This window comes from Myxocyprinus asiaticus, chromosome 20 (assembly GCF_019703515.2).
Source record: "Myxocyprinus asiaticus isolate MX2 ecotype Aquarium Trade chromosome 20, UBuf_Myxa_2, whole genome shotgun sequence".
Classification (NCBI taxonomy): domain Eukaryota; kingdom Metazoa; phylum Chordata; class Actinopteri; order Cypriniformes; family Catostomidae; genus Myxocyprinus; species Myxocyprinus asiaticus.
Window position 1 is genome coordinate 47937637 of NC_059363.1, and position 12453 is coordinate 47950089.

General features: G+C 41.1%; 1 protein-coding gene across 1 annotated transcript in view; it reads left to right on the top strand.

Moving 5' to 3' along the window:
- The first annotated feature begins 373 nt into the window (after positions 1-373).
- Positions 374-12453, top strand: part of LOC127411013 (ataxin-3-like) — a 36915-nt gene continuing 24835 nt past the window's right edge. The window contains exon 1 of the mRNA XM_051646322.1: positions 374-421. Within this exon, the coding sequence (XP_051502282.1) occupies positions 398-421 (24 nt within the window). The 5' untranslated portion in view covers positions 374-397. The remainder of the gene's footprint in view (positions 422-12453) is intronic.

Consider the following 12453-nt stretch of genomic DNA (forward strand, 5'->3'; position numbering starts at 1 on the left):
TTCTCTCATCTAGTGTTTTCTTTTATTCAGGTGATATGAATATAAGATAAACTTTTACAGAATCTGACATTTCACAGAACAGTCATAGCAAAGAAACCAGTTATTTGGGTGAAATGAATCATCCTTATAAAAGCCAACATTTAGACATATATGCACATTCTAGATGATTTATACGTTTGTTGAGTTAATAGGAGTGAATTTTCATATTCAAAAGATTAGTATCCAACTAAAATGTCCTTTGTGATGAATACTGTATATGAATAACTATTATCAGAATGATAATTTATTGAGTTTTGGACGGGTTTCAGCAGTAAGTGATTTTGTGTATGTGACTTTTATTTTGACATGTTTTGTCGTGTCGTTGTTTTGGACTCTTCCGTCACTCACACTTCCAAACATGGAGGCAATTTTCCACGAGAAAGTAAGACGCGCTTTTGCTCATTTATATTTATTATGTTTATATTTCGCACACGAACTTTACGTGATTAATATAAATATTTATTAGAGTCTCTGACGTCAGCGATCTGTAATGTAATGTGTCATCTTGAGGTTTAAAACATGTTTATTTACAGGATTCCTGTAGATATCCAACACTTTCATTCATAATTCACAAAGTTGTAGTCTCATATTTACATATGAAGTTTGACAAGGCAGAATGTAAACATTTACCATAGTAAACATACTCCTACAAACAAGTATACCGTAGTACTGAATGATTACCATAACAACGAATCATAGTTTTACCCGGTACAGAAAAGTACTTAAAGAATACCATGCAAGTGTTTTGCGTAACTTCTGCTGTTATTGTTACTACATTAAAATCATAGTAATGCTGGATCTCCTGCAAACTGTGTCAGAAGCTTTCAAATTCTCTGTCATTTGTTTGTCTTTGTTCATTTTGTATTGTTAACTGTGGTAAGTGTGGTGGTACATTTAAGTATGAGGAATATTACAACTTACACACTAACGTGATGTCATCAACACACACCAATGACTGTGATCTGCTTCCTGTTCAACTTACACACTAACATGTGACATCATCAATACACACTGATGACTGTGATCTGTTTCCTGTTCAACTTACACACTAACATGTGACATCATCAATACACACTGATGACTGTGATCTGTTTCCTGTTCAACTTACACAGTAACTTGTGACATCATCAACACACACTGATGACTGTGATCTGTTTCCTGTTCAACTTACACAGTAACTTGTGACATCATCAACACACACCGATGACTGTGATCTGTTTCCTGTTCAACTTACACACTAACATGTGACATCATCAACACACACTGATGACTGTGATCTGTTTCCTGTTCAACATGCACACTAACATGTGACATCATCAACACACACCGATGACTGTGATCTGTTTCCTGTTCAACTTGCACACTAACATGTGACATCATCAATACACACTGATGACTGTGATCTGTTTCCTGTTCAACTTGCACACTAACATGTGACGTCATCAACACACACCGATGACTGTGATCTGTTTCCTGTTCAACTTACACAGTAACTTGTGACATCATCAACACACACTGATGACTGTGATCTGTTTCCTGTTCAACATGCACACTAACATGTGACATCATCAACACACACTGATGACTGATCTGTTTCCTGTTCAACATGCACACTAACATGTGACATCATCAACACACTGATGACTGTGATCTGTTTCCTGTTCAACATGCACACTAACATGTGACGTCATCAACACACACCGATGACTGTGATCTGTTTCCTGTTCAACTTGCACACTAACATGTGACATCATCAATACACACTGATGACTGTGATCTGTTTCCTGTTCAACTTGCACACTAACATGTGACGTCATCAACACACACCGATGACTGTGATCTGTTTCCTGTTCAACTTACACAGTAACTTGTGACATCATCAACACACACTGATGACTGTGATCTGTTTCCTGTTCAACATGCCCACTAACATGTGACATCATCAAAACACACTGATGACTGATCTGTTTCCTGTTCAACATGCCCACTAACATATGACATCATCAACACACTGATGACTGTGATCTGTTTCCTGTTCAACATGCACACTAACATGTGACGTCATCAACACACACCGATGACTGTGATCTGTTTCCTGTTCAACTTGCACACTAACATGTGACATCATCAATACACACTGATGACTGTGATCTGTTTCCTGTTCAACATGCACACTAACATGTGACATAATCAACACACACCGATGACTGTGATCTGTTTCCTGTTCAACTTACAATGTAACGTGATGTCATCAACACACACCGATGACTGTGATCTGTTTCCGTTTCAGCTTACACTGTAACATGTGACGTCATCAACACACACCGATGACAGTGATCTGTTTCCTGTTCAACTTAGAGTAACATGTGACATAATCAACACACACCAATGACTGTGATCTGTTTCCTGTTCAACTTACAATGTAACGTGATGTCATCAACACACACCGATGACTGTGATCTGTTTCCGTTTCAGCTTACACTGTAACATGTGACGTCATAAACACACACTGATGACTGTGATCTGTTTCCTGTTCAACTTACACTGTAACGTGTGACATCATCAACACACTGATGACTGTGATCTGTTTCCTGTTCAACTTACACTGTAAATGTGACGTCATCAATGCTCACCGATGACTGTGATGTGTTTCCTGTTCAACTTACTCTGTAACACGTGACGTCATAAACACCCACTGATCACTGTGATCTGTTTCCTGTTCCACTTACACTGTAACATGTGACATTATCAACACACACCGATGACTGTGATCTGTTTCCTGTTCAACTTACACTGTAACGTGTGACATCATCAACACACTGATGACTGTGATCTGTTTCCTGTTCAACTTACACTGTAAATGTGACATCATCAATGCTCACCGATGACTGTGATCTGTTTCCTGTTCAACTTACTCTGTAACACGTGACGTCATCAACACACACCGATGACTGTGATCTGTTTCCTGTTCCACATACACTGTAACATGTGACGTCATCAATGCTCACGATGACTGTGATCTGTTTCCTGTTCAACTTACACACTAACATGTGACATCATCAACACACACCGATGACTGTGATCTGTTTCCTGTTCCACTTACACACTAACATGTGACATCATCAACACACACCGATGACTGTGATCTGTTTCCTGTTCCACTTACACTGTAACGTGACGTCATCAACGCTCACGATGACTGTGATCTGTTTCCTGTTCAACTTACACAATAACATGTGACATCATCAACACACACCGATGACTGTGATCTGTTTCCTGTTCAACTTACTCTGTAACATGTGACGTCATCAACACACACCGATGACTGTGATCTGTTTCCTGTTCCACATACACTGTAACATGTGACGTCATCAACGCTCACGATGACTGTGATCTGTTTCCTGTTCAACTTACACACTAACATGTGACATCATCAACGCTCACGATGACTGTGATCTGTTTCCTGTTCAACTTACACACTAACATGTGACATCATCAACACACACCGATGACTGTGATCTGTTTCCTGTTCAACTTACACACTAACATGTGACATCATCAACACACACTGATGACTGTGATCTGTTTCCTGTTCAACTTACACACTAACATGTGACATCATCAACGCTCACGATGACTGTGATCTGTTTCCTGTTCAACTTACACACTAACATGTGACATCATCAACACACACCGATGACTGTGATCTGTTTCCTGTTCAACTTACACACTAACATGTGACATCATCAACACACACTGATGACTGTGATCTGTTTCCTGTTCAACTTACACACTAACATGTGACATCATCAACACACACCGATGACTGTGATCTGTTTCCTGTTCAACATGCTCACTAACATGTGACATCAACACAAACTGATGACTGTGATCTGTTTCCTGTTCAACTTACACACTAACATGTGACATCATCAGCGCTCAACGATAACTGTGATCTGTTTCCTGTTCAACTTTCACTGTAACGTGTGACATCACCAACACACACCGATGACTGTGATCTGTTTCCTGTTCAACTTACTCTGTAACACGTGACGTCATCAACACACACCGATGACTTTGATCTGTTTCCTGTTCCACATACACTGTAATGTGACGTCATCAACGCTCACTATGACTGTGATCTGTTTCCTGTTCAACTTACACACTAACATGTGACATCATCAACACACACCGATGACTGTGATCTGTTTCCTGTTCCACTTACACACTAACATGTGACATCATCAACACACACTGATGACTGTGATCTGTTTCCTGTTCCACTTACACACTAACATGTGACATCATCAACACACACTGATGACTGTGATCTGTTTCCTGTTCAACTTACACACTAACATGTGACATCATCAACACACACTGATGACTGTCATCTGTTTCCTGTTCAACTTACACACTAACATGTGACATCATCAACACACACCGATGACTGTGATCTGTTTCCTGTTCCACATACACTGTAACATGCGACGTCATCAATGCTCACGATGACTGTGATCTGTTTCCTGTTCAACTTACACACTAACATGTGACATCATCAACACACACCGATGACTGTGATCTGTTTCCTGTTCAACTTACAATGTAACGTGATGTCATCAACACACACCGATGACTGTGATCTGTTTCCGTTTCAGCTTACACTGTAACATGTGACGTCATAAACACACACTGATGACTGTGATCTGTTTCCTGTTCCACATACACTGTAACATGTGACGTCATCAATGCTCACGATGACTGTGATCTGTTTCCTGTTCAACTTACACACTAACATGTGACATCATCAACACACACCGATGACTGTGATCTGTTTCCTGTTCAACTTACAATGTAACATGTGACATCATCAATGCTCACCGATGACTGTGATCTGTTTCCTGTTCAACTTACACTGTAACGTGTGACATCACCAACACACACCGATGACTGTGATCTGTTTCCTGTTCAACTTACACTATAACATGTGACGTCATCAATGCTCACCGATGACTGTGATCTGTTTCCTGTTCATCTTACTCTGTAACACGTGACGTCATCAACACACACCGATGACTGTGATCTGTTTCCTGTTCAACTTACACTGTAACGTGTGACATCACCAACACACACCGATGACTGTGATCTGTTTCCTGTTCAACTTACACTATAACATGTGACGTCATCAACACACACTGATGACTGTGATCTGTTTCCTGTTCAACTTACACACTAACATGTGACATCATCAACACACACCGATGACTGAGATCTGTTTCCTGTTCCACTTACACACTAACATGTGACATCATCAACACACACTGATGACTGTGATCTGTTTCCTGTTCCACTTACACACTAACACGTGACATCATCAACACACACCGATGACTGTGATCTGTTTCCTGTTCAACTTACACACTAACATGTGACATCATCAACACACACTGATGACTGTGATCTGTTTCCTGTTCAACTTACACACTAACATGTGACATCATCAACACACACCGATGACTGTGATCTGTTTCCTGTTCAACATGCTCACTAACATGTGACATCATCAACACACACCGATGACTGTGATCTGTTTCCTGTTCCACATACACTGTAACATGTGACGTCATCAATGCTCACGATGACTGTATTCTGTTTCCTGTTCAACTTACACACTAACATGTGACATCAACACACACTGATGACTGTGATCTGTTTCCTGTTCAACTTACAATGTAACATGTGACATCATCAGCGCTCAACGATAACTGTGATCTGTTTCCTGTTCAACTTACACTGTAACGTGTGACATCACCAACACACACCGATGACTGTGATCTGTTTCCTGTTCAACTTACTCTGTAACACGTGACGTCATCAACACACACCGATGACTGTGATCTGTTTCCTTTTTCCACATACACTGTAATGTGACGTCATCAACGCTCACTATGACTGTGATCTGTTTCCTGTTCAACTTACACACTAACATGTGACATCATCAACACACACTGATGACTGTGATCTGTTTCCTGTTCCACTTACACACTAACATGTGACATCATCAACACACACTGATGACTGTGATCTGTTTCCTGTTCAACTTACACACTAACATGTGACATCATCAACACACACTGATGACTGTCATCTGTTTCCTGTTCAACTTACACACTAACATGTGACATCATCAACACACACCGATGACTGTGATCTGTTTCCTGTTCCACATACACTGTAACATGTGACGTCATCAATGCTCACGATGACTGTGATCTGTTTCCTGTTCAACTTACACACTAACATGTGACATCATCAACACACACCGATGACTGTGATCTGTTTCCTGTTCAACTTACAATGTAACGTGATGTCATCAACACACACCGATGACTGTGATCTGTTTCCGTTTCAGCTTACACTGTAACATGTGACGTCATAAACACACACTGATGACTGTGATCTGTTTCCTGTTCCACTTACACTGTAACGTGACGTCATCAACACACACCGATGACTGTGATCTGTTTCCGTTTCAGCTTACACTGTAACATGTGACGTCATAAACACACACTGATGACTGTGATCTGTTTCCTGTTCCACTTACACTGTAACATGTGACGTCATCAACACACACCGATGACTGTGATCTGTTTCCTGTTCAACTTACTCTGTAACATGTGACGTCATCAACACACACCGATGACTGTGATCTGTTTCCTGTTCCACATACACTGTAACATGTGACGTCATCAACGCTCACGATGACTGTGATCTGTTTCCTGTTCAACTTACACACTAACATGTGACATCATCAACGCTCACGATGACTGTGATCTGTTTCCTGTTCAACTTACACACTAACATGTGACATCATCAACACACACCGATGACTGTGATCTGTTTCCTGTTCAACTTACACACTAACATGTGACATCATCAACACACACTGATGACTGTGATCTGTTTCCTGTTCAACTTACACACTAACATGTGACATCAACAACGCTCACGATGACTGTGATCTGTTTCCTGTTCAACTTACACACTAACATGTGACATCAACACACACCGATGACTGTGATCTGTTTCCTGTTCAACTTACACACTAACATGTGACATCATCAACACACACTGATGACTGTGATCTGTTTCCTGTTCAACTTACACACTAACATGTGACATCATCAACACACACCGATGACTGTGATCTGTTTCCTGTTCAACATGCTCACTAACATGTGACATCAACACACACTGATGACTGTGATCTGTTTCCTGTTCAACTTACACACTAACATGTGACATCATCAGCGCTCAACGATAACTGTGATCTGTTTCCTGTTCAACTTTCACTGTAACGTGTGACATCACCAACACACACCGATGACTGTGATCTGTTTCCTGTTCAACTTACTCTGTAACACGTGACGTCATCAACACACACCGATGACTGTGATCTGTTTCCTGTTCCACATACACTGTAATGTGACGTCATCAACGCTCACTATGACTGTGATCTGTTTCCTGTTCAACTTACACACTAACATGTGACATCATCAACACACACCGATGACTGTGATCTGTTTCCTGTTCCACTTACACACTAACATGTGACATCATCAACACACACTGATGACTGTGATCTGTTTCCTGTTCCACTTACACACTAACATGTGACATCATCAACACACACTGATGACTGTGATCTGTTTCCTGTTCAACTTACACACTAACATGTGACATCATCAACACACACTGATGACTGTCATCTGTTTCCTGTTCAACTTACACACTAACATGTGACATCATCAACACACACCGATGACTGTGATCTGTTTCCTGTTCCACATACACTGTAACATGCGACGTCATCAATGCTCACGATGACTGTGATCTGTTTCCTGTTCAACTTACACACTAACATGTGACATCATCAACACACACCGATGACTGTGATCTGTTTCCTGTTCAACTTACAATGTAACGTGATGTCATCAACACACACCGATGACTGTGATCTGTTTCCGTTTCAGCTTACACTGTAACATGTGACGTCATAAACACACACTGATGACTGTGATCTGTTTCCTGTTCCACATACACTGTAACATGTGACGTCATCAATGCTCACGATGACTGTGATCTGTTTCCTGTTCAACTTACACACTAACATGTGACATCATCAACACACACCGATGACTGTGATCTGTTTCCTGTTCAACTTACAATGTAACATGTGACGTCATCAATGCTCACCGATGACTGTGATCTGTTTCCTGTTCAACTTACACTGTAACGTGTGACATCACCAACACACACCGATGACTGTGATCTGTTTCCTGTTCAACTTACACTATAACATGTGACGTCATCAATGCTCACCGATGACTGTGATCTGTTTCCTGTTCATCTTACTCTGTAACACGTGATGTCATCAACACACACCGATGACTGTGATCTGTTTCCTGTTCAACTTACACTGTAACGTGTGACATCACCAACACACACCGATGACTGTGATCTGTTTCCTGTTCAACTTACACTATAACATGTGACGTCATCAACACACACTGATGACTGTGATCTGTTTCCTGTTCAACTTACACACTAACATGTGACATCATCAACACACACCGATGACTGAGATCTGTTTCCTGTTCCACTTACACACTAACATGTGACATCATCAACACACACTGATGACTGTGATCTGTTTCCTGTTCCACTTACACACTAACACGTGACATCATCAACACACACCGATGACTGTGATCTGTTTCCTGTTCAACTTACACACTAACATGTGACATCATCAACACACACTGATGACTGTGATCTGTTTCCTGTTCAACTTACACACTAACATGTGACATCATCAACACACACCGATGACTGTGATCTGTTTCCTGTTCAACATGCTCACTAACATGTGACATCATCAACACACACCGATGACTGTGATCTGTTTCCTGTTCCACATACACTGTAACATGTGACGTCATCAATGCTCACGATGACTGTATTCTGTTTCCTGTTCAACTTACACACTAACATGTGACATCAACACACACTGATGACTGTGATCTGTTTCCTGTTCAACTTACAATGTAACATGTGACATCATCAGCGCTCAACGATAACTGTGATCTGTTTCCTGTTCAACTTACACTGTAACGTGTGACATCACCAACACACACCGATGACTGTGATCTGTTTCCTGTTCAACTTACTCTGTAACACGTGACGTCATCAACACACACTGATGACTGTGATCTGTTTCCTTTTTCCACATACACTGTAATGTGACGTCATCAACGCTCACTATGACTGTGATCTGTTTCCTGTTCAACTTACACACTAACATGTGACATCATCAACACACACTGATGACTGTGATCTGTTTCCTGTTCCACTTACACACTAACATGTGACATCATCAACACACACTGATGACTGTGATCTGTTTCCTGTTCAACTTACACACTAACATGTGACATCATCAACACACACTGATGACTGTCATCTGTTTCCTGTTCAACTTACACACTAACATGTGACATCATCAACACACACCGATGACTGTGATCTGTTTCCTGTTCCACATACACTGTAACATGTGACGTCATCAATGCTCACGATGACTGTGATCTGTTTCCTGTTCAACTTACACACTAACATGTGACATCATCAACACACACCGATGACTGTGATCTGTTTCCTGTTCAACTTACAATGTAACGTGATGTCATCAACACACACCGATGACTGTGATCTGTTTCCGTTTCAGCTTACACTGTAACATGTGACGTCATAAACACACACTGATGACTGTGATCTGTTTCCTGTTCCACTTACACTGTAACGTGACGTCATCAACACACACCGATGACTGTGATCTGTTTCCGTTTCAGCTTACACTGTAACATGTGACGTCATAAACACACACTGATGACTGTGATCTGTTTCCTGTTCCACTTACACTGTAACATGTGACGTCATCAACACACACCGATGACTGTGATCTGTTTCCTGTTCCACATACACTGTAACATGTGACGTCATCAATGCTCACGATGACTGTGATCTGTTTCCGTTTCAGCTTACACTGTAACATGTGACGTCATAAACACACACTGATGACTGCGATCTATTTCCTGTTCCACTTACACTGTAACGTGACGTCATCAACACACACCGATGACAGTGATCTGTTTCCTGTTCAACTTACACAGTAACGTGTGACATCACCAACACACACCGATGACTGTGATCTGTTTCCTGTTCAACTTACACTATAACATGTGACGTCATCAATGCTCACCGATGACTGTGATCTGTTTCCTGTTCAACTTACACTATAACATGTGACGTCATCAACACACACTGATGACTGTGATCTGTTTCCTGTTCAACTTACACACTAACATGTGACATCAACACACACCGATGACTGTGATCTGTTTCCTGTTCCACTTACACACTAACATGTGACATCATCAACACACACTGATGACTGTCATCTGTTTCCTGTTCAACTTACACACTAACATGTGACATCATCAACACACACCGATGACTGTGATCTGTTTCCTGTTCCACATACACTGTAACGTGACGTCATCAATGCTCACGATGACTGTGATCTGTTTCCTGTTCAACTTACACACTAACATGTGACATCATCAACACACACCGATGACTGTGATCTGTTTCCTCTTCAACTTACAATGTAACGTGATGTCATCAACACACACCGATGACTGTGATCTGTTTCCGTTTCAGCTTACACTGTAACATGTGACGTCATAAACACACACTGATGACTGTGATCTGTTTCCTGTTCCACTTACACTGTAACATGTGACGTCATCAACACACACCGATGACTGTGATCTGTTTCCTGTTCCACATACACTGTAACATGTGACGTCATCAATGCTCACGATGACTGTGATCTGTTTCCGTTTCAGCTTACACTGTAACATGTGACGTCATAAACACACACTGATGACTGCGATCTATTTCCTGTTCCACTTACACTGTAACGTGACGTCATCAACACACACCGATGACAGTGATCTGTTTCCTGTTCAACTTACACAGTAACTTGTGACATCATCAACACGCACTGATGACTGTGATCTGTTTCCTGTTCAACATGCACACTAACATGTGACATCAACACACACCGATGACTGTGATCTGTTTCCTGTTCAACTTACAATGTAACATGTGACATCACCAACACACACCGATGACTGTGATCTGTTTCCTGTTCAACTTACACTATAACATGTGACGTCATCAATGCTCACCGATAACTGTGATCTGTTTCCTGTTCAACTTACACTGTAACGTGTGACATCACCAACACACACCGATGACTGTGATCTGTTTCCTGTTCAACTTACACTATAACATGTGACGTCATCAATGCTCACCGATGACTGTGATCTGTTTCCTGTTCATCTTACTCTGTAACACGTGACGTCATCAACACACACCGATGACTGTGATCTGTTTCCTGTTCAACTTACACTGTAACGTGTGACATCACCAACACACACCGATGACTGTGATCTGTTTCCTGTTCAACTTACACTATAACATGTGACGTCATCAATGCTCACCGATGACTGTGATCTGTTTCCTGTTCATCTTACTCTGTAACACGTGACGTCATCAACACACACCGATGACTGTGATCTGTTTCCTGTTCCACTTACACACTAACATGTGACATCATCAACACACACTGATGACTGTGATCTGTTTCCTGTTCCACTTACACACTAACATGTGACATCATCAACACACACTGATGACTGTGATCTGTTTCCTGTTCCACATACACTGTAACATGTGACATCATCAACGCTCACGATGACTGTGATCTGTTTCCTGTTCAACTTACACAATAACATGTGACATCATCAACACACACCGATGACTGTGATCTGTTTCCTGTTCAACTTACTCTGTAACACGTGACGTCATCAACACACACCGATGACTGTGATCTGTTTCCTGTTCAACTTACTCTGTAACACGTGACATCATCAACACACACCGATGACTGTGATCTGTTTCCTGTTCAACTTAGACACTAACATGTGACATCATCAACACATACTGATGACTGTGATCTGTTTCCTGTTCAACTTACACACTAACATGTGACATCATCAACACACACCGATGACTGTGATCTGTTTCCTGTTCAACATGCTCACTAACATGTGACATCATCAACACACACCGATGACTGTGATCTGTTTCCTGTTCCACATACACTGTAACATGTGACGTCATCAATGCTCACGATGACTGTGTTCTGTTTCCTGTTCAACTTACACACTAACATGTGACATCAACACACACTGATGACTGTGATCTGTTTCCTGTTCAACTTAC